The sequence below is a fragment of the Triplophysa dalaica genome, chromosome 24, assembly GCF_015846415.1.
Source record: "Triplophysa dalaica isolate WHDGS20190420 chromosome 24, ASM1584641v1, whole genome shotgun sequence".
Taxonomy (NCBI): Eukaryota; Metazoa; Chordata; class Actinopteri; order Cypriniformes; family Nemacheilidae; genus Triplophysa; species Triplophysa dalaica.
The window spans coordinates 15,947,550-15,971,843 of record NC_079565.1 but is presented as its reverse complement, the minus strand read 5'-3'; the positions used below and the strand labels follow the sequence as shown (position 1 = coordinate 15,971,843).

The following is a 24,294-nucleotide window of genomic DNA, read 5'->3' as shown; positions in this document are numbered from 1 at the left end:
TGTAGGCAGGAGTGATCCATCTCTTCTTTTCAGTAGACGTGGCCGATAGTTGAGCCCGATCAGCACTGCTATATGGATAACTAACGAATCATACTATGGAGGAGGCTGCCGCTAATGAATATTAATAAGGACACGTGACCAGCCGCCTCCGAAACGACGTAAGCGGAGCTTATTCATACGCAAGAGCCACGCCTACGTCGTAGTAGGATCCGTAATTTCGCCCAACGAAGATGGCGGCGTGTAGACGTGTGCAGCGAGTTCTGCTGTTGATATTCCTCTCCAGCTGGATATGTTGCGCTTATGGAGGCAAATCGCAGAACGCGGATGTTTTGGATAATGTTGATAGAGGGAAAAATCAGGCGGGAGAGGGGAAAGCAGCGGCGGTGGATGCGGCCTCGGCGTCGATCCGGCGCAGCGGTGCCTGGAAGCTAGCAGAGGAGGCGGCCTGTCGGGAGGACGTGATCCGGATCTGCCCCAAACACTCCTGGAACAACAACCTGGCTGTGCTGGAATGCCTACAGGACCGCAAAGATGTAAGAAAACACGGCCGTTTATCCCTTTGATTTAAAGTCCACGTCTGCACGTTAGTATTTCAGTCAGTTGGTCAGCACAAGAGGATGATCACGAGTTTGTATCGTCTGTTATCTGCATGTTACTGTGTGCGCGTGCATTCGTGAGGTGAATGTGATGTAGGTGCTAGAGAACTATATGCACTAGTGTGTACATTACATGTACTGACATGATGTGAGACGATCTCAAGATGCGACGCCTTTCTAAAGACGTTACCAGAAAAGGCCTCACGCGCAGCAATGCACATGCAATGACTAGGTTTGACATCATCTACTGACAATTATAAATGTATAGATTATACTAAACTCTATTATCATTAAAGGCCGGGTCTCGATCTGTAGCGTGTCGCCTACTTAAACGGCATTTTGGGACGAAACAGGCGAGTTATGAGTCAGCTGAGCTCACTCGCGCACAAAACTCGGCACTTCGTGACGTCACGCCACTCTTCGACTTGTAGTCATGTGAGTCTGGGCGATGTTATGTTAATACACACTGGACTCTAAAATGCTGGTGACAGTTTCTTTAGTTAAATACTGTTTGTTGTCACACAACTGAACGATTGTATGATCACCGAACGTTCACTATCCAAAGTGTTTGACCGTTAAACGCTGAGTTTCTGACAGATATGTGTGTAACACGAGTCCGGTGAATGTGGATTAGTTTCATTGTGTTTTGTGTCATTATGGACATTGAATGCTTCAGCTGTGCCACTTACAGCTGGTTCATGCCGAATAAGCAGTTTTCTGGATGTTTGTCACCATAGCAGACTTTTAATGTTTAACCACAAAATAAAAAAATATTAAAAAAAAGTTATTAACCCACAAAACCTGTCATCTGTGAAACACAGAAGATATTTCAGGAATTATTTACTCCTTTTGTTCATACAATGGAAGTCGATGTGGGCCAATATTGTTACAGATTTTCTTCAAAATATCTTTAGTGTTTTTCAGAATAAAGAAGGTCTTACAGGTCCGAATGACATGATAGTGAATAAATGATGAAAGAATTCTCATTTTGGGGATGAACAGTCCCTTTAATGCTCCCTTGAATAGGGGTTAAAGATTAAAGTTGCTGGACTGCTTGATTTTGCCATTTTTACATGCCCAAGGTCATAAGTCTCCAGATTAATGTCTGTTTAGGAGGAATAATATCTATTGAGTGAGGCTATGGAGTAATGAAGACACCTGCCATTCATTTGAAACTACTTAATTGTTTTGTTTAGATTGACTGATGCTCACATACAAACGCATGTATGTTTTATTATCTCCGTGGGGACCGTCCATAGGTGTATTGAGCTGTATACTGTACAAACTGTATATGTATCCCCTAGCCCAACCCCTAAAGATCCTAGAAAACTTTTTGCATTTTTGATTTTCAAAAATGTACATTGTTCTGTACAATTTATAAGCTTTTGTGGCCATCGGGACCTCTATTTTGGTCCCCACGGTGACACGAGTCCCCATGATTTGGTGTGCATTCAGGTTTAGGTCCCCACTAACATTAAAACAAAGTCAGTACAGGAACAGCGCTGTGTCTTAGATTGTATTTGCATGCCATTTTTAGTAACATTGTCAGACTCATCAAGGCCTTCCGCTCAATGGGACTGGAGAATGCCACGCTCGAAATTTACGGCGAGCTGTTAACACTTGTGTGTGCTGATGATGCGTTCCATCTGGGCTTGTGTCTCAGCTGTTTAAATAAAGATCTGTATCAGGTTATCTCTGTTCGAGAGACCCCACTGTTATTTGTTCGCCACACACCCTCTGTTGGCAAATAAAAGTTTGCATGTTAAGAAGTGCGGTTTCTAAAGGGGGAAATGTAAATGTCGTGAAATTGCAGTCTGTATGATTAAAGCAAACACTTTTAGACATACACGCTGTCATCAAACATGCAGCCGCTTATGCCTTAGTCAGCTGTCATAGCTGTATTGCAAAATTGTCATGCCGAACATAGCTGGAGTGCCATTACTGACAGTGATAAACAACCTTGACTTTGTTCTGTGTAGCAGAGTGAATGCCTGAAGAAGGGGTGGTTAAATATTAGAGTATGTGCCTTTTTCTGTGACAGGCAGTGTGTATCATCTGAAATAATAACACAGGATGTCATAGGTGTGATCACAGTAAGGACAACAGGAAGAGGCCTAAATCTATGTTTGTTATATGCAGTATTAATTATTTAAAAACATAAACGTCAAATCCAAAAGAGGTCTGAAAACAAATTCCCTCCAGACACATGATTATAGTTGTTCTGACCACCTCAGTAGCAATGATAGCCAGATGTGGGAGACACGTTGGTTAAACATTGAATTTAGTAAACAAAAGCAATAAACTGTAAGAGGAATACTGTAAACAGTGATACAGTATAATTCTAGTCCAAAGAAAACAAACAGAAGACACAACAGCACTGTTTAGACTTGTGTTAAGAAGGAGTTTCTGTTGTGATGTGTGTAGGAGTGAGCCATTATCTTTCTGTTTATACTCTATTTTTTTTGTCTATCTTTAGGAGACGGAAATCGCCGGAGACTGTAATCATGTAAGTGTTTACACTTTATTTCTGTTGATGTTGTCAATTAAAGTCTAATTTTAAATCATTTCTTATCCCATACAAAGTTTTAGTTTGTATTACATGTTGTTTGTATCCTGATTATTGTACATGAAAGGCCCACATTTTATTGCAATATGTAATGTTTTATTAAAGAAATAAAAACATTAGCGATGAGATGCAGATTTGTGATCTTAAATACTTTACAGTTGTGAATAATTCTTCAGTCTTAATATTTGATAAGATATTACAAGTAAACATATAGTCAGAGATCTACTTTTTTATTGCTATAGTTAATCAGATGAAAGTATACTTGATACTTACCTGAGTTAGGGTGTGTTTACATTTGTCATTAAGGTCAACTTAACACCACATGACCCAATTCCGATTTTTTCCTAGAATGTGGCACAGATCGGATAAGACCCATGGCCGTGTAACACATGGATTCCAATATTTTCAGATCGGTTTCAGACCTCAATCATATTTTTTAATAAATCTGATATGCACGCGAGTGAAACCCGACTCGATTATGTGATGACGGTACGGCTGAAGTGGTCAAGTAGAAAAGCTTGTGTAACTGCAAAAAACAGCATCTGCTTATACTTTCATATATAATATAATGAATAGTTTTAATATCTCCAGCTTGGTAGTCCAAACAATTGTAGCCTGCATCTGATTCTGACCGTGGTTTACTTCCCATCGCTGCCTCGATTTCAACATGGATGCAGGCGCGGATACTTTCCAGTGTATCATTTTATATGTAACATGTTCATCCTGCCCTTTATAGGTGTTCTGTGAAATCTCCCTGCACCGGGGCTTTTTTTTAATTGCAGGCTTTTTTAAATAATGGCCGGAAAACTATAGAGATCCGATAAGATATCCAGATGTGGAAGCCACTTGATGTTATCAAGTCCAAACGCGCTGTGTCCTGATTATTTGAAAAACCGATCTGCTTGTTCGTATCAGCAAGATCGCATGTTAATGCCAAATTTAAACGCACCCTTTGAAGACCCTAAAGGGATACTTCACCCAAAATTGAAAATCCATTCTTGTTGTTGTTCCAAGTCTGTACAAATGTCTTTGTTCTGATGAACACAGAGAAAGATATTTGGAAGAATGCTTATAACCAGACAGATTTTGCCCCCCATTGACTCCCATAGTAGGAAAACATGTAACGGAAGTCAAAAGTGCCCCAGAACTGTTCGCTTTCCTGCAATCTTCAAAATGTCTTATTTTGTGTTCAACAGAACAAAAATGATAAAGTAATTTTTCCTACTATGGGAAATTTATACAGATTTGGAACAACTCAAAGGTGAGTAAATCATAACAGAATTTTCACTTTTGGGTGAAGAATCCCTTTAATGACATGATCTTAAGATGTTCGTGCTGGTCCAGTCATATCTTCTGTAGGATAAAATGTGATTTTTTTTTATTTCTAGCTGTTGTGGAACTACAAGTTGAATTTGACTACAGATCCGAAGTTTGAGACTGTCGCCAGCGAGGTGTGCAAGAGTACCATCAGCGGGGTGAGTATGGATTCCCTGAATTTTTTCAATAATAAAATTTGTATTAAAGTGAAATTATTTATACAAAAATGCTTCATTTTATGTAGATTAAGGAGTGTGCGGCAGAGGAGCGTGGGAAGGGTTACCTGGTGTCTTGTTTGGTGGAACACCGCAGTAATATCTCAGAGTACCAGTGTAACCAGTACATCACAAAGATGACCAGCATCGTCTACAGTGATTACCGCCTTATCTGCGGCTTCATGGACAAGTGCAAGGAAGACATCAACACGCTACACTGTGGGAGCGTCAACACGGGCGAGAAGGTACAACTCAAACGAAGTATCCCAAGCACACTTTATGAGATATTACAGTTCAATATTTCATTTGCACTTATAATGTTGATTCTAAAACACAAACCTCCTAACGGCATCTCTTCATGATGCATGTCTTTGTTAGGGAGTGGGACTCTACTGATTGTCCAATGGCTATAGCTTCCAACTTCCAATAGATCCAATCTATTCCTGAAGGATGAAATTAAGCCCCGCCCTACGTTTTTTTTTCTCATTTCAGAAGTTGTTTTATTCAGATTCGTCAAAATTCAGAATTAAACATAACTGCGATTTCTGCATCGCGCCGACTTTAAAACTATTCGCTGTGAATTTGTGGGCACAAATGCTTCTTACCTTTAAATGCCTTTTTGAAAATTGGTATAATAGTAAAATAACAAATATCTGAGCACAACACCAGTATCTGTACCTTTTATACTTTTTAACATGGAAAGGATTTTGTGAATGATTACAGATGTCCAATTTGTCGAAGTTTTTTGGTATGTAATCCATTGTTTGTTTGTTCAGAAACTGTTTTCGAAGTATTTTTTACAAACATTAGCAGTTACTGAGCAAAGCATCAAAACCAATTCTAAAATTAGGAGCCTGCGTCCCTTACTATTCTTTGAAAAATGAGAAAGAATGGCTCAGCATACTACATTCGAAATCGAAAAACGACCGTCTGTGACCTGATTTCCAACAAATTCTGGTGCAAATGAAAATTTGTATAATTAGTTCGCCGCAGCAAATCAAACAGAACTCTACAGGAAAGTTTCTGTTGGCCGGTAAACACCCTCGAGCCACCATTGGTCCATGGCCAATACGTAATAGGTGGGTGTTTTATGTAGCTCCACCCAGTCTGTGCAAAATAACTCGTAATTTTATTTCAGTTAGGTCGTGTAAACCTGCCTCCACAAACAAAGGGGTGTTCGAAAACACTATACCGTCTCTCAACATTTACTAGCTTCGTTTTACCCCAAAACGCTGAACGAACGTGCAAGTCGCCTGGACTATGCCGAGCCCTTTTCAAAGCTTCTATTATCCGCTTGATGGTGTTGTATTTTAAGCATTCTCTCGGTCTCTTCAGGATATCCACTCTCAGGGCGAGGTGATCGCGTGTCTGGAGAAAGGACTGGTGAGCGAAGCGGAAGAGCAGCCGGGTCCCTTCAGCATTAAAGACGACTGTAAGAAGGCCATCATGCGCGTGGCTGAGCTCTCCTCCGATGACTTCCACCTAGACCGTCACCTCTACTTCGCCTGCCGCGAAGACCGCGAACGCTTTTGCGAAAACGTAACGTGAAACACACTCATGAATACGTACCGCCCCGACGACTCCACGTGCTAATTATCTCTCGTTTCGTTTCTGCTTCAGACTCCAGCAGGAGAAGGGAAGGTCTATAAATGTCTTTTCAACCACAAGTTCGAGGAGAGCATGTCAGATAAAGTATGTTTGTTTTATTTGTTTTGCATTTAAAGGATGTATTCACACTGTATGAGCGTGACAAGCAATAATAAATGTGTCACACAAAAATGTGCAGTATTAGACTTGTGTTACGAATATACGTCTGTGTGATCCGCAGTGTAAGGACGCCCTTTCAACTCGGCAGAAGCTAATAGCTCAGGACTATAAGGTCAGCTACACGCTGGCTAAAGCTTGCAAACCAGACCTGCGCAAATACCGCTGCAACATGGATGCGGCGATGCCACGGGCCCGAGAGGCTAAACTCTCCTACCTCCTGCTGTGTCTGGAGTCAGCCGTACACAGAGGTAAAGCTGGCAATGTGTTCATTTGTAGTGGGACAACGATAAGGGGGCTCAAAATGTTGTACACATAATGTCATGATTTGTTTTGCAGGTCAAACGGTGAGCGGGGAGTGTCAGGGGGAGATGTTGGACTACAGGCGTATGCTGATGGAAGATTTTTCCCTCAGTCCTGAGATCGTGCTGCACTGCAGAGGCGAGATCGAGACTCATTGCTCCGGCCTCCACCACAAGGGTCGAACCCTCCACTGCCTCATGAGAGTGTCCCGGGACAAAGGCATCTTTGAAGGCCACTGCCAGAAAGCTGTGAGTTTTTTTATGATTATCAATTCTTCACATGCGGGTGTCAATATTTATATTAGACTGCTGTATTGGCAATGCTAATGAGTTAGTTCATTTTTTTCTGCATCTGTTTGACTCAAATCTGTTTGTCTTCAGCCATTTTCCTTTAAATTTGAGATTTGCTTTTAGTGATTTGTATTATATATTACTTACTAGACGTTGTTGTCGGTTAACCAAAATTATAAAAACGCTTAATTTAACGGCTGTCAAACGATTAATAACAACTAATCGTTTGCTAAATAAATGTTTTTGTTAACATAAAATGTGTGTGTACAGAGTATAATAATTATGCATATACACACACTTCCAAAATAATGTATTTATGTACAATTCTTTTTATAAATAATTATAAAAATGTATATGCACATGTACATTTTTCTTAAATGTATACATGTACATGTATGTATTTATATATTCATTATTATTCTATACAGTACACACACATGCTTTGTGTAAACAAAAACTTTTCTTTTGCAAGTGCAATTAGTCACTATTCATGGTTTGACAGCCTTTATCAAAATAAAAACAATCGGTCAAAATATTGAATAGTTGATATATAATGTTGAAAATACCCTTTTTAGTGACAAAAACATATACAAACCTTATGTGGCCCAAACTTAACTTCCAGCAGAGTCCGTAACTGTTGACTAGTTTTTATTTCATTTAATACTATGAATATACAATAAAATATGAATATAATTAAAATTTAAAATAATTTGTTTTAACCAAAAACAGACCGGATGTTAACTTTGGCAGTTTACAAACGACCAGCATCTTACAAAATGACAACATTTTCATGCACTTTTTATTTTTTAGATGTAGCAGCCTCCATCCTGGTTTTATTTCTCATCACATAGAAATACTCACATCTCGTATATAATGTATCATTTTGGGTGATATTGCCCAGCCCTCCTTACTAGACAGTGTTCTTTCATTTAACATGGATGAGTACGTTTGTGCTCGTTCACCGTGTCTTAGTTTCTCCTGTTATTGATGAACTGAGGTGGAATTTATTTCATTCATGAATGCGTGTAGCTCAGTTTTCATTCATATTAAATCGGGCGACGGCTGTGATGAATGATGCTGATTATGGCTCTAACTGTCTGTATCCCATCAGCTCCAGACACTGATACAGGAAACAGACCCCGGGGCAGACTATCGCATCGACCGCGCTCTGAACGAGGCCTGCGAGTCCGTCATACAGACCGCCTGCAAACACATTCGCAACGGAGATCCCATGTGAGTGAATTTGAGTATACATTTACATTTACATTTATATATACAATTAATCTGTCTTTGAAGTTTATTTTATACCTGGATTATTAGTTCATTTTTATTTTTAGCTCTTCCGATTTATTTTAGTCTGCATTTTAGTTCTTAAGTAACTTTATTCCGTTTCCATATTACATTTTTATGCACATATCAGATACTTATTTAACGCGACTTCATTGTGTTCCCCCAAAATTAAATCCATTGCTTGCACTGCTTTAAGTTTTACTATTTACTTTTATTATTAGTATCAACAGAATTGTGTTCTTTTTTATTGACATTATCAGCACTGCTTATTGAGAAGCTTTGTTAAATCTATGGGGTTGACATGCTTGTAACAAGGACTGTTGTGCCACATCATACAATAAGGTGAACTGTGTTTTACTCTCACCAAACCAGTTTGATAGAAAACATTTCAGTCTGTTGATTTAGCAGGCGTGTGTGTCTTTAACATTTTATATTTATGTGATACTTGATACGTGAAGGGATCGTTCACACAAAAACAACCTAAATCCAAATCTGCATAGTTTTCTTTGTTTTGTTGAACACAGAGAAGGATATTTGGACGAATGCTTGTATCCAAACAGTTCTTTGACCCTATTGACTACTGTAGTAGGAAAAATGACTTGACTTTTTTTTTCCGTAAACAGAAGAAGAAGATATTTTGAAGAATGTAGGAAAGCAAACAGTTCGGGGGCACTTTTGACTTGTCATATTTCTACTATGGTTTTCAATAGGGTCCGAGATCTGTTTGGTTACATGCATTCGCCCAAATATCTTTCTCTGTGTTCAACCCAATGATGACATTTATACAGATTTGCAACAACAAGAGAGCGAGCCCGTTAAATACTACATGCTTATAAAACATCAAAATACTTTGTCATGTCACTGAGTGAACACGTGAACACAGACTGAAGTGTGAATGATGTCATCCAATTGTTGAGAGGAACATGTGTGCAATTGATGTCTTTCTTTTGTAGCACACTAGAGAACCTAACACAGTCGTAATAAATCAGTTTAAAATTCATGGAGACTTAGATCATTGTAACACATGTAGAGATGAGGTGCTCGTTTAAGATGATAGTGAATGTTGTGTGTGTGTTGTGTAGGATCTTGTCGTGTCTCATGGAACATCTGTACACTGATAAAATGGTTGAACCCTGTGAACAACGATTACTGGAGCTGCAGTACTTCATCTCCAGAGACTGGAAGTGAGTGAAAACTTTACTTTTATATGTTCTGGGACATGTTATGTTCATCATCTTCACATGAAGGATCTCATCCAGAAACTTTAAATTCCAGAACATATTTTTAACTTCAACATTTACCAACCATCATGTAACGATGAAATCAAGTACTGTAAATCCGACATATTTTGCTTGTAGGCTGGACCCCATCCTGTACAAAAAGTGTCAGAACGACGCCGCTCGCATTTGTCACACTCACGGCTGGAATGAGACCAGCGAGTTCATGCCACCTGGGGCGGTTTTCTCCTGTCTGTACCGCCACGCTTACCGCACAGAGATGCAGGGCCGACGGGTACGAGTGCTCATACTGAAGCAATATAACACTGTACTGTAACCTTTGCATTGTGAACCAGGAAAAATGGCTTTTATTTAGTTATCTATTATGTTATGGGATCATTAAGTCATGTTTTTGAGACGTAACTGATGGAGTAATAGCTTATCTGAGGCTTCTTGCATGTAACCGTAGGGTTCATCAGAAAGTTCAGAAGTAAATACAGAAGTAAGTGGGAGTGTAAGTATCCTCCGGTACTTTAAGGGACCGAATCTCACAGGTCCTGTCGAGCTCATGTCCAGGTCACTTTATATCCCAAAACATCACAAGCAGAATACAGGAAGTTTGATTTGCACGAGGGGAATGAAGTCTGTATGGCTATACTGCTTTATTTTGGGGGGATAAAAGATTTATTTTAAATGGCTAGTTTTTTCTTAATTCAAATACCCTTGTCTGTGATTTTTCTCTCTTTCACAGTAATTCTTAATATCAAATGTGAACAAAAAATATATATATTTAAAGCTACAACCTGTAAAGTTTTTTTTTAAATGAACAAATAATCAATGACCGCTGGGCTAGTTGCACAAGATGGCGCCGGAGAGCTTTTGTGCGTCTGCAGACTACTTTCCAGTCGTATAAAGCCTGTGGCATTCTTTGCTTTTTACGCACAGCCAAAGTTTACTACTTTTGACCCATACGTGTACACACTGGTTTTTACGCATGCGCATCGCAACATATTGCAATTACTCTCCAGGCCTACAGGGGTCAGGTTCTCTTTAACCTCATTGAATCGATGCTCCCAGGACACGGTTGGTTGGTTACTGTAAGAAAATGGAATTTGCATCCTGAACGTACGCAAGGTAACAAAATTCCGGCGGTGTGCGTACAGTACGCGTGTACTATTCTGATGATGAAATCAGAGTCATGCACAATGTACGCTGTCCGCGTGAAAAGGGAACTATTCTCCGGGCATAACACTATCCAGTCGTTTTGGCTTAATGAAGTGCTCTGCAATTTAAAGAGGATCGGTCATATCTCTGATACATTACTTTCTAATATTACTCTCCTGACTCTAGTGTCTCAAACGCTCACCGGCGCCATCTTGTAACTATCGAATTACATGAAAACAATGTTGAAAACAGATTTGAGACTTAGGTTATGAAATCCATTTGATGTCAGCATGCATAAGGATATTTAAGTAACCTTCAATTTTATGTTTCAAACAGAGATGGCGGCAGAGAGGCAAAAGTTACAGATTGCAGCTTTAAATTGTTATTTAAACTCAGTCTCATAAAACAGGCTTCATATTCTGTAGGCTGAATGATTTTTTTAGTTTGTAGTGATATTAGCTGGACATGTGTCGAGCGGGCTTGATGACATTCACCCTGATAGTAAACATGCTTAGCTTTAAAATGCATGTGAGAAATCTGAGTCCTTCTCTTTTTACAAGGACTGATAACCAGATTCATGGCTTGGGTTATAAATGTTGTATTTAATAGGTCATTTGCTCAAATTATCAGGGTTTTGGGTAATCATTTTACACTTTTAATTCTCATATCGATCTTGCGATAATGATCAAATTTCATGACAATCAAAGACTGTTTATTTATAGAGAGCTGTAGAAGTGTGTTTGTGTTGGGTCGGTTGTGGGTCTGTTCATGTGATTGTAAATAAATGTATAAACTGATTCATGCGAGTGAATCTATAGTTATCACGGGACTGTAAAACGGAAGTTCAGCGGATCCTCCACCAGAGGGCGCTGGATGTTAAACTGGATCCTGAACTGCAGCAGCGATGCATGACAGATCTCGGAAAGTGGTGCAGTGAAAAGTCTGAGGCTGGACAGGTCAGTAGCACGATATATATTCCCCAATATACGCAAAACAATTGAAGTTGTCAAATGAATAGGATTTTTACATAGAAAACAACATACAATGTTGCACATTATACGTGCATCTCAATTGACGCGTTTCTTAATTGTTTGTGTGTTTTGCAGGAGTTGGAGTGTTTGCAGGATCATTTGGAAGATCTCATCCCTAACTGCCGTGATGTGGTCGGAAACCTGACCGAACTGGAATCTGAGGTATAACTTTTAACCTTGTATTGATGTTTTTCTCAAAATAAAAAAAGCCTCAATGTTGAGTCTGTGTCTGCATTAAGTGCTGTGGATTTGAGATCTGTTTGGTGAATTTGTCTTCGTGTTTGTGATCTTTTAGGACATTCAGATTGAGGCTCTGTTGATTCGAGCTTGTGAGCCCATCATTCAATCTCACTGTCATGTAAGTCACACGTCTACTTTATTTCTATTAGATATTAAGACTGCAATCTAAATTAATAAATTTTGAATATATTTAAAATTATGTCAAATTTTTTATAGGAATTATAAGTTGCAGTGGTATTTTTATTCTTTTGAATTGTACATTGTAACGTTAAAAAAAGCATATCATTTTATTTTATTATTATTTTCTATTAGTATGTGTATCTCAATAATAAGTTGTCTTTGTATTCTCTCTCTCTCCCCCCCCCTCTCTCTCTCTCTCTCTCTCTCTCTCTCTCTCTCTCTCTCTCTCAGGAGGTGGCTGATAATCAGATAGACACTGGGGATCTGATGGATTGTCTGGTTGCCAATAAGCACCAGAAGGAAATGAATGAGAAATGTGCTGTCGGAGTCACACACTTCCAGCTGGTGCGTCTCTCCGTCACACTCTCGATCTTCATTTTCATTACCGCTTTCTTTTTGTTCTCTTTTTTCAATCCACCGTTTTTCCGTCATCCTCAGATCCAGATGAAGGACTTCCGCTTCTCATACAAGTTCAAGATGGCGTGCAAGGAGGACGTGCTCAAGTTGTGTCCCAACATCAAAAAGAAGTGAGAGCGAACGTTAGACCGTTAAATCAGTCAACGGGGGACAGGGATGATTCAGATGGCCTTTTAGTTTTCACCTAAATACGACAAAAACACAAATATAGAAGTATTTCTCACCAGTGCTGTAAAGAACAGCAAATATAAGGAGAACACAACTGAGATGTGGTTTGCTTTCTTCTCAGGGTGGATGTGGTGATCTGTCTCAGCACCACAGTCAGGAACGACACACTTCAGGAAGTTAAAGAGCAGCGAGTTTCCTTGAAATGCCGCAAACAGCTCCGAGTGGAGGAGCTGGAGATGGTAAGAGCTCAGATTCACTTCTCTATATCAATTCAAGTTTTGTACTTTTCATTTCAGAAAAACACATTTAACAAAAAAAAAATTCAGTGTACAGCCTCCGGTTCAAAAAAGGATGAAAGAATTGTCATTTTTGAGTGAACTATCCCTTTAAGTCACCAAAACAATAACTGATTGTAGAGTTTTTGTCCTTGAACCGTTCTTCTGGTCTCTCCTTGTTAAATGACACCGTATTGTTTGTCAAAGCATACTGTAGGTAAATAGCCTTCATTGTGTGATACGTTTTGCACATGAGGAAATTGAGTTCTGTATATGTTGTGTTGTAGTCTGAAGACATCCGTCTGGAGCCGGATCTGTACGAGAGCTGTCGACAGGACATCAAACAACACTGTCAGAATGTGGTGTTTGGAAACGCTCAGGTAACATCTCACACCACCCTTTTCGCTTTTCAGCATTTCTTTTTTTTGTTTGAACAATGACCTGTGTTATGGTGCATGAACTAATGTTAACAGATATTGCTTTTCATTTTTAACATGTTATAACTCATATGAGCTAGAAGTAGGAGGGATGTAACAATACTCTCACCTCATGGTTCGATACGATACACAATACTGTGTTCACACATTCCCTTACCCAACATGAACAATTTTCAGTAACATTTGGTCTTTTCTTACAACATTCAAGGTTTAATTGTTTGTAAACTAATAAAATTCATATGTCACTTAAATAAAACAGAATTTTGAGATAAAAATCTAAAATATAGGTTTTATTAAATATATACACTCACCTAAAGGATTATTATGAACATCTGTTCAATTTCTCATTAATGCAATTATGGTGGTGGTGTAATGGTGTGGGGGATGTTTTCTTGGCACACTTTAGGCCCCTTAGTGCCAATTGGGCATCGTTTAAATGCCACGGCCTACCTGAGCATTGTTTCTGACCATGTCCATCCCTTTATGACCACCATGTACCCATCCTCTGATGGCTACTTCCAGCAGGATAATGCACCATGTCTCGAAGCTCAAATCATTTCAAATTGTTTTCTTGAACATGACAATGAGTTCACTGTACTAAAATGGCCCCCACAGTCACCAGATCTCAACCCAATAGAGCATCTTTGGGATGTGGTGGAACTGGAGCTTCGTGTATCCCACAAAACTCCATCAACTGCAAGATGCTATCCTATCAATATGGGCCAACATTTCTAAAGAATGCTTTCAGCATCTTGTTGAATCAATGACACATAGAATTAAGGCCGTTCTGAAGGCGAAAGGGGGTCAAACACAGTATTAGTCTGGTGTTCATAATAATCCTTTAGGTGAGTGTATATATATATATGGGTCAAAGATGAAAACAGGTTTAAGCATTTAAACACTAAGTGTAATACTACTTTGAATTGTTGTTGTTCAAAAGGACTAAAAATATGTTTAATTTTATTCCATTTTTGTTTTTCTGAGCAAAAAATTGATATCATAAATGTTTCCCTGATTTATAGCTGACGGCCTCTAAAATGTAATTCAGTGTAACAATCTTGTGAGGCATATTTATGACATATTAAAAGACTAATTACTAATAAATTCTAATTTGGTGTAATATATATATTTTTTTAATAAAAAATGTGTTCATGTAAGGCACAATAAAATTAGATTATTGTTTGAAGTTGTACATAAATATTGTGTTACACTGAATGAAAATGTACCATTTTTTTAAACAAATTTTGACATTTTATTCTCCAAAAACTTGAAACCATATATTAGACATTTTACTAACATTTAATGTGCTCTCTATGGACATAAAACCACTTTTTTAAATGTATTTTGATGGGGACATCCTAATGTCTTTTACTCATTTATAGATATATTTCCACTGATATGTTTTTTTTAAGTGTTTCAGTTTGCTGTATTTTTATTTATTTGTTTAATTATTAGTACACTAGTGAAATAATATATTGAGACGTATAATCATAACTTGTGGCGGTGTCAAAGGGGATTGCATAATGTGTGCGCTTGAGAACTTAATTTATATTTTTAAGGCTAATTAAAATGGTCTTGTATATCTATGTAATGTAGAACAATGTTTCATAAAACTTCTTTTTCAAACATGAAGCTTAAACCATTATCTGATGTCCACATTCCCAGTAGCATTGCGAACCACGACGTAAATGCGTAGGGCCCCACAAGCTTGGGGGCCCCCTAGTGGCTACACGTGATAAAATCATTTGACGTTTGATTTAGACGCTCAGATATACGCAATGAAGTGCACGTATCAAAGCGGTGCTCAAAAACGAAAGAACGCAAAAGGAAAGAAATCTAATACTCATTTTACAAATATAGCTAAACAATGCTATGAAAAGAATAATCTTGAATCTTTTGCTTTCTTATACTGTATATTGAAATATTTAGACAAATATTTAAATTATTTTCATAAATGTGCAAATAGTCGACTAATGGCCTCAATGAACGACTACTAGTCAACTAAAGAAATCTCTGGTCGAGGGCAGCACTAATCTGGTGGAGGATTTATAAATGTTTCTTGATAATACATGTAAATATGTGCGAATCAAAATAGATTAACTGATCTGGTGACAGACTGCACTTCACTATTGTGATATTCAGAAAATATGTATTCTGAACATATTTCATCTCGACTCGTATGTAAACCCTTGTTGCGTGTTATTATTTTTTGTGCACAAGGTGGTCGAATGTCTTAAGGAGAACAAGAAGGTGTTGCATCCACACTGCCATCAGAAGGTCTTCAAACTACAGGAAACTGAAATGATGGACCCAGAACTGGACTTTCAGCTCATGAGGGTTTGCAAGCAGATGATCAGGGTGTGTGTCTTGACCATTAACAATTCGTATGACTTTTAAACTTCATTTTCACTTGTTTAAAATGTTTGCAATGTGTCTTATGTAAAATCCTACAGCGTTTCTGCACCGAGACGGATTCCAAGAACATTTTACAGTGTCTCAAACAAAACAAAAACAGCGAGCTTATGGACCCTAAATGCAAACAAATGATAACCAAAAGACAGATCACCCAGAACACAGGTACAGCCGTCACTACACACACAGTTTACAAGAGAGCTTGTGGTGCAAACAGATAATCTGTTTGACATCAGTTTAGTCTCTTCAACTAGTGTTGAAAATATGTTTCAAGACTCAACAAACTGCACCCGAGTCTCACAAGAGCACAGTGTGAATAGAGACAGATGGCAACAAAAACACTGAGCTGGATTTGAACTGGTTTCAAATCATTGATGTGCAGAATGACACCCTCTATTGATCTCTGTTTCAGATTATCGTCTGAACCCTGTGCTCAGGAAGTCGTGCAAGGCTGACATCCCCAAATTTTGCCAGAGCATTCTGAACAAGGCCACGGATGACAATGAGCTGGAGGGAGAGGTTATCTCCTGTCTCAAACTTAAATATGCAGACCAGGTTTGTAGCCGCCTTAACACATCTGTACAAAAGTGCGTTCACACTGAGAACCATTACAGCAACTTAAATTAATTAAGATTTGCAGTTGTGCAACAAAGTGAGTAAAAGTGGGGCCTGGTTGTTAACAATGTATCGCATTAGAGTTTTAAAGGGATCATATGGCGTGAATATGTGTTTTTCTGTGTCTTTGGTATGTTATAAGTTGCCCATGCATGTTTTAGACACATGCAATTGTGGGAACAAAAGAGTCATTCTATGTTAAAGTGAATGCTCACCCAGATCTGCCTGAAACACCTCGTGTAACCACACCCACATAAATCTACATCAGTTGGTGGTCTGATTTGACTAAGACCGCCCAAATGTAAACACGAGTAATGTGGAGTACCTGTCAGTACAATTGAACAGGAACCTGATGTTCCAAATATGGTAAGAGGCGTTACATTTCCCTCACACGCTTGCAGTATTCCACCAATCACATATGCACTGGTTAACTAGCCAATCACAGCACATCTCACTTTTCAGAACATTGAGCTTCGTAAAAAATCTGTGTGTTTCAGAGAGGCGGAGCAAAGAGGAGATGCAAACATGCACATTGAATTACATCTAAAACAAATAATAATAATTGTTTTAGCTGTGTCAGATGAGCCCTTTAACTTCATGCAAATGAGCAGTGTGATAGGCGGAGCTTATATGATCCATAGTGTGAATGCACCTGCTCCACATTATGTTTGCAACAGCTGTTAGTTGTATTCACTCAATGACTCTTGAGAGATTAATGTGTGTCCAGCGTCTTTCTCCGGACTGTGAGGATCAGATCCGTGTGATCCTGCAGGAGTCTGCTCTGGACTACAGACTCGACCCTCAGCTGCAGCTGCAGTGCTCTGATGAGGTAACATCAACCTTCTGAGCATCTTCATCTGAGACGCTTCTACTTGCAGTGACTGATGGTGTGTTTGTGTATGTGTGAGTCAGATCCCACGGCTCTGTGCGGAGGAGGTGGCAGCGCAGGAGCAGACGGGTCAGGTCGAGGAGTGTCTGAAATTCAACCTGCTCAAGATCAAACACGAAGGCTGTAAAAAAGTAAGTGCTCTTTTAACTCAAATTTGCATTATAGCCTGTTGCTAAGTTGTCTGTCTGATGCCTTCATTGTGGACAATAACATTGTAGTGTTTAAGCTAGGGCTGTCACCATCTCAGTAATGTTGTGTTTCGTTGTAATTAATCAACAGTGATAGGAGTAAACAGATTCTTTATTTAGTTCAGTCTTATCGATTAATCGTGATTAATTGATTCCAAAATAGATATTTGTGTTTATAAATGTATGTGTGTGGCGTGCTTATTTACATGTATATATAAATATGCAAACATACATGTATATAGTTAAGAATAGGGATGTAAGGATTCCCCGTGACCCAGTTGAAAATCGATTATTTTATGTGACGTTCAAGCCGGATGAGATATGATTTGAATCTCAATACATGTTTTGAACAGCAACAGCAAACTTGGAAAACGTGGATATGCGGATATTTCTTAAATGTAAAAGCACAGACAAAGTCCTAGTTTGTTTATTTTGTTTTAATTCATTTTTATTTGATTTAGAATTCGATTTCGAATTGGTATTCTTTCACAAAGACATGTGCAGCATTTAATAAATAATAAAAGGGCAGTTGTTAATTCCTATTTTCTCTCAACTTATTTTGTAAAAATAAATCGTTAATGATTCGTATCGTGTTAATCTGAGTAACATACGTAGTTAAGAAACATAAATCATCTAATTTACATTATGTATTCATCTATATTTAAATACAAATTTAAAATAATATATTTTTTTAACATGTATATAAATATTTGTTATATATACACATGTATGTGTCTGCATTTAGATTTATAAACATTACAACACCACACACATGTATTATATAAACACAAACATTTATTCTAGAATCGATTAATCGCGACTAATCAATTTGATGGCACAACTTTATTTATTTATATTATGCTGTGTGTACTATTAACACTCGTTGAGGGTCATCGTAACTGTTATCTAGGTTCAATGTAAAAGTTCCCTTATGTTTACAATGTCCTGACCTTTCACGCTTCAGGAGGTTCTGAACATTCTGAAGGAGAGTAAAGCAGATATTTTTGTGGATCCAGTTCTACACACAGCCTGCGCTCTGGACATCAAACACCAGTGTGCCGCCATCCCACCGGGCAGAGGAAGACGTATGTCATTCCCACACAGGACGATGATCTTACTCTGCTAATCATTTTATCCATGATGATGACGATGATGATGATGAATGGCGTTTATTTGTGTTTCGTACAGAGATGTCCTGTCTTATGGAAGCTCTTCAGGACAAGCGTGTGAGACTACAGCCTGAGTGTAAGAAGAGATTACAGGATCGCATCGACATGTGGAGTTTTGCTGCCAAGGTCAGGATGTAACTTCCCTCCATTCTTCTATTCATTCACATTAGTGCCGTATATTTACATATATTTATACATTACATACAACTATAAATATATAATATTCACATTTCTAAAGATATACACATGCACATAAAAATAAACACGGCAAACACACATGAAGTATTGACTGTTTTATCTTGACATAAACAAACGTTACTGCGCATGCACACTTTTATGACCCCAACTGAACGTGCGGTTTACATTCACAAAAAATAGAGTGCCTGTAGAATATTTCTGAAAACAAGCAAAAGACACCAGAAGCCTTTAGAAGTCTTCATTTAAACCGCGATACCAAGCTCAACCGATAGATGTCACTGTACTAAACATATTGTTTAAATGCGTCTAAACGTCAGGACTTATTCAACAAATTGTTTATTTAATAAAATGAACATGCAACAATTTTTTTTTGTTGCATTCCATACACAATACAGCTTGAAAATAACAAAAGCAACAATAACGGTAAAAAAAACAGTATGTCTGAATTCGTGACATATGAATAAAATTGGAATTTTCATTCTTGTCACAGTTGTTGACAATAAAGCCCAGAATGGTTTGCATGAACAATTAATATTATTACATAAACATCCTTATTTAAATTGTTTCAACTAAATTTGATGCAAACATTTTTTTAAGAATGGTTTTGAAACCAGATTACACAAATTTGTTCTATTTGTGTTTCAGCACCTTTTGCATGTGTTGTAAATCAATTGATATAGTTAATTGTGTATTTTCTTAAAGCGGGCGTAACACACAGGGTTTAGCTGCCAATCTCATATTAATCTTGAGTACCTACATTAGTATTGTATACTTTGTATCTTCAAAGAGTATTTAGTTTGATCAGATTTATAAAAGACAGATACAGCGCTTTGATTGTTTCTGAATACATATGTCGTGTGCTGAACCAAAGCAAATTTGCACCCATGTCAACAAAACACAGACATCAGTTTCACTCACCGCATGCGGTTCATGTCCGGCATCTTTCATCACTGGGACGGCTCCATAGATCAGTTTCAAACCGTCTCCAAATCCAGCGTTATATCCACAGTTTATAAAACATTCATCACCCAAATGCAGTGAACAAATAAACACCTGAACTTAACAAACATATGCTCTCTCTCTCCTGCACACAAGTTAAAGTAGCGTCTGCGCATGCTCCTTCTCCTGCTCTCCTGTGGGCGTGCCGCTTGCGTTACGGGGGGAATTGTCCAATAAGGGACTAAGAAAAGTTGTTATGAAACTGTTTTATATGTTCGAAAAAACCTTTCTGAATCCTGTAAGATCACTGGGGGATTGTATCCAGCACAGAAACCCTACGTTATACACCAAACTTATTTTTTGACAAGTTGACCATGTTAAGCATGAGAAGACAGCACGTTTAACATTGTAAAGAAGTCAGAAGGCATGACGCATCATTGCAGGGGCCGGTTTAATATCCAATGTCTCGCTCGCTATTGTTCATTGATGTGTTTTGTGTTTTATCATTTTATGACTATCAGAACATGATCATGGTATCTATGAATATCAATATTGATATGGACCCTACCAGATTTTTTCTGACATTTTCGTGTTTTCTCTTTAACAGGTAGTGCCTGCCGAAGGTTTTTCCGACCTAGCCGGTCAGGTCTTTACGTCCCCCGCCAAGACGTACATCCTAAGCATGCTGGCGATGTCCGTGGTCCTGCTCTTCCTCATGGGTCTGCTGTGCGGTCGCATTACCAAGCGCGTGATGCGGGAGTTGAAGGACAGGTAGAAAGCGGGGCGACATGCAGGGGAACGGCTTCGGCTCCCCCTGCAGGCCAACACGGCCCAATACACCCCACAAGCCATTCTCCGTCCTGGGCCGGGGAAGGACACTGGGGTCGCTAAAGCGAACTTGAAGGAGGGGACTGGTGTTTAGACTCGTGCTGTGTGTGCATTTTCGTGGCACCGCCAACGGTCACAATGGGACCCAGATTTAATTGCTACACACACTTTGTTTTTCTTTTCCCTGACTGTGCTTGTCCAACGTCATCACCTGATTCTCAACGAATAAACCTGCCTGCTGCGGACCGGCGAGAGTCATTCCCGCCCTCTTCTGAGCGCATTTGCGTGCTCTTTGCGAACACGCCAGCACCAATCGACTCTGCTCTCTTCAACTACAAGCATTAATGTCAGAGACTTTGTTTTGCTTTCCTACTGAACGCTTTTATTTATTGTTGACGCTTGGCTGTTTGGATTGTGGTAGCAGGGAGTTGTGTGTCTTTTTGCTATTTGTTTTCTTATTGCTTGCAGGATGGTGTGCACAGGTGGCAGATTGTCGCAGTTTCTGACATAAACGTTTTAGGAAACCGCCAATAACTGAAGATGTGCTTACTGACAACTGAACGGATGTGTGTCTGTGCCTTTCTGCCCGTCCTAGCGAGAGAATTAGTTTTTTTTAATTACGTCAATGAATTTGGTTCATCATGGGTTGGAACATTTCCTACCCATCTTTCTTTTTTGGGTTGGTTTCTTGGTTGCATATGGCGCGAATACATGGCGCATGTCAATTTTCAACATTGGCGTTGTCTTAAACCGAGCCGACGGCGACAGATTTACAGCCCCAAGGAAACAACAGATAAAAAAAGAATTCAATCTGTCCATTTGTAATGATAGCGCAAATCAAATGGCACGGGGTGATTCTGAGCTCGGTGTAGGAGACGTCCATGTGTATTTGCAGGAGAATGTGTCCGCTGACTCGCGTCGGCCGTGTTATAAAAGGTTCTGATCTGAAGTTAGTTCTGTAGGGGTCGGCTGATCGTATTTGCCATGCTATCGGACCTTTGATATCTGTGAATAAAATTCATGCTGTCGATCTTCACTCATGTCTTTGTCATCATTATATTTTCATTCAGCTGTTATATATGTAATAAAGTGAAGGTCATATTAAGGGACTTTTGGTTTTAAACACTCCGTGTTTCAGCATGTTTTGGAAATAAGCATCTCCTCGCAGTTGGTCCATATTGCTGTGACTTTCAAATCAGTGCCGTCCTTCATCTCTACAGTTTTGAAGTTATATTTAGTTTTTCCCAAACGCGAAATGGTTTGGTTACGAAGGGTTGTGGTCCGTTATGAACTGTTTTAATGTTCAGTCACGTAAATGCAGTTAATTCAAAATCACAAACAAGCGATTATTGTCTAATGAGTTGCTTCTTTTTCACATTTGTACCTTTGGACTCCTTTTCTATTCATATGGTCGAAATTAATTTCATTCTTTTTTTACCATGAAACGATATTACTGTACCTCTGCATCTCTTTCTGTTGGTTGATTTGGCTTTTGTATCGCTCTGTTTGTATGCTTTTGTACAAAATGACATTAAAGTGGTGTTTGTGCATCCAAGCTGTGCTTTAAAAAGATGAATTCATGTCACAACGCATCTGTACTGTAATTAGCTGTAACATATTATCAGAGGATTATGGGTTAGTTGACAAAATCTGCCTTAACTTTTGACTTTTTTTTGCAGAGATCTTTGTCAGCCATGGTTGGCACCCTTACACAAGAACAGGAAAGGATACATTCCGATTAACTAAAAAACATATTTTATTCTGGTAAATTCTGTCGAATGTATTTGGATGCAAAACATTTTTCTGTGTACGTTTTTTTTAACATTTACTGTTGTGTTTTCATTGTTTTGTTGTGTATATTGATACAAATTACTTACACTTTAGTTTTAATAGGTATAACTATATCTTAATCACAGGAACCCATGAGGTCTTACATAATTTTAACAAGTATTAATTGGTTTGGGTTAAAACTGCAAGATTCCATTTTGGTTGATACATACTCGCATAACAAATTTAAGGATTTAAGTTAAGAAAATGAATTAAAAATCATTTGTAAAAAAATATATAAATAAAAAAAATATGTTTAAAAAAAATATATACTTTTGCATGTGATGGCAAAAATGGAATTTCATGTAAATTTCAAAAAATAAATCATTAAGGCTTCATTTTGAGGTGAAATATATCCCAGACATGTCCCAATTTTAGTCTTCCTCACATTTATGTTGTATTCATGCAAGCGCAGAACCTATAAGTAGTTTGTATCAATGCCGTATCATGATGCAGTTTAACTTTGTGTCTGTGACGTTGACTGGATGAAACTGGTCAACTCTTCCTTGTTTTACTAACACTGGACAAAACTTCCATGTGTGTATCGGTCATCTGCACTCCGCCCATTCACAACCGCTGCTTCCTGTTTGTCAAATCAACCTGATACATGACAGAAATGATAAATGATGGTGAGGAATTGCTTTTGTATATTCTTTCAGTGTACAAATTGATAATGAAAAGTACAGATATAACAGAATAACGCAAGCTTTTTTGTCTTTCTTTTTATGATCTGTAATTTGATTTGGACTGATGTTAATAAAATTGATCTGATGGTTTGTATCTGCTGCACATTTTTTCATGCTTTCATTTACAAACGACTACACTACAATCACATTTAGTTTTTCTGCATCCTAAAGCAGGATACAACATAGAGCTGTTGTCCTTCTGAAACCTCGTATCTCATCATTTCTATTGTTTTGCCATCATTATTATCATGTGTGTCACACTGGGTATCGCAAATGTCTGACCAATAAAGAGTACAATAAAGAGTATTACAAAGAGCTTGTCAACTATGACAACACAGTATTCTATCATTTAAAAAGTAACGTTTTTTCCATTTTCTTAAAAAACTGTGAGTTTGGACATCTGAGGTTTCAGAAGGACGGCAACGGTAAGTTTAAATATTAGATGTGCTGCTTTCACATTAATTTCAGGTTAGGTTTATTTCAGAAAATGGTTTATTTCAAATGTGTAGTAGGTATCACACAAACAAGACTGTAAATATAAAAATGAAAGTGTCTTGTATTTTATGAAAAGGTTTTAACATCTCTGTGTAAGTGCCATATATAGGCTTGCTTACACAAGTACAGGTCAGGAGTGTGGACATGGCATCTTTATGTTCTTGTGTGGGTTAAATCACACCACAGCGCAACATTCCCTTTGAGTTTCTCTGTGTTTCTGTTGTATGACGTCTTTAAATGTTCTGTTTCCTAAGGTAAAGCTGCATATACCTCTGTCGAATTTAAAAGAAACACGTAAAGACCAATTGTAAATTACACTTGTCTAGAGGCTCTTCCACTGCAAATTACAACAGCAGAACATTTAAAGGCTTAATTATATCCTTCTGGAACTTTGTATTTCTATATTTCATGATTTAAATTTTGTTGCAATAAATCATTATTATTATGTTTGTCACTGGGTACCAATAAAGATGATTAAGAAGTGCTTGTTATCCTAGACAACACAGTATGCAAAAAGTATTTTTTCCATTTCCTTAAAAACGGCGAATTTAGACAACCAAAGGTCAAGAAGGACACTG

The 24,294-nt window shown here is 38.2% G+C and overlaps 1 protein-coding gene across 3 annotated transcripts; it reads left to right on the top strand.

Annotated features, from left to right (window-relative positions):
* Positions 1-22: 22 nt before the first annotated feature.
* glg1a (golgi glycoprotein 1a) lies at positions 23-23,315 on the top strand. Of its 3 annotated transcripts, none has more exons than XM_056739599.1 (27): positions 23-533; positions 3,073-3,102; positions 4,551-4,637; positions 4,724-4,939; positions 6,030-6,233; positions 6,315-6,386; positions 6,523-6,709; positions 6,798-7,009; positions 8,163-8,284; positions 9,424-9,525; positions 9,700-9,853; positions 10,028-10,060; positions 11,541-11,678; positions 11,829-11,915; positions 12,049-12,111; positions 12,405-12,518; positions 12,612-12,700; positions 12,880-12,997; positions 13,321-13,413; positions 15,691-15,828; positions 15,924-16,047; positions 16,295-16,437; positions 17,225-17,326; positions 17,410-17,517; positions 18,539-18,659; positions 18,763-18,869; positions 20,488-23,315. In XM_056739599.1, the coding sequence occupies exons 1-27, from the start codon at positions 231-233 to the stop codon at positions 20,653-20,655; spliced, it is 3,435 nt and encodes a 1,144-aa protein (XP_056595577.1). In that variant the 5' UTR covers positions 23-230; the 3' UTR covers positions 20,656-23,315. The 3 variants fall into 3 exon arrangements, with proteins under 3 accessions (XP_056595577.1, XP_056595576.1, XP_056595578.1); XM_056739598.1 differs by having other exon boundaries at positions 10,028-10,072; XM_056739600.1 differs by lacking the exon at positions 10,028-10,060 and having other exon boundaries at positions 24-533.
* Positions 23,316-24,294: the final 979 nt, after the last annotated feature.

What these genes read in the sequence shown, in the direction of transcription:
- glg1a (XM_056739598.1), top strand. Translation starts at nt 231, where the DNA reads ATGGCGGCGTGTAGACGTGTGCAGCGAGTTCTGCTGTTGATATTCCTC. An exon ending in TTTGCAAGCAGATGATCAGG is followed by an intron (nt 15,829 to 15,923) that starts GTGTGTGTCTTG and finishes AAAATCCTACAG; the next exon opens with CGTTTCTGCACCGAGACGGA. An exon ending in AGCTGCAGTGCTCTGATGAG is followed by an intron (nt 17,327 to 17,409) that starts GTAACATCAACC and finishes TGTGTGAGTCAG; the next exon opens with ATCCCACGGCTCTGTGCGGA.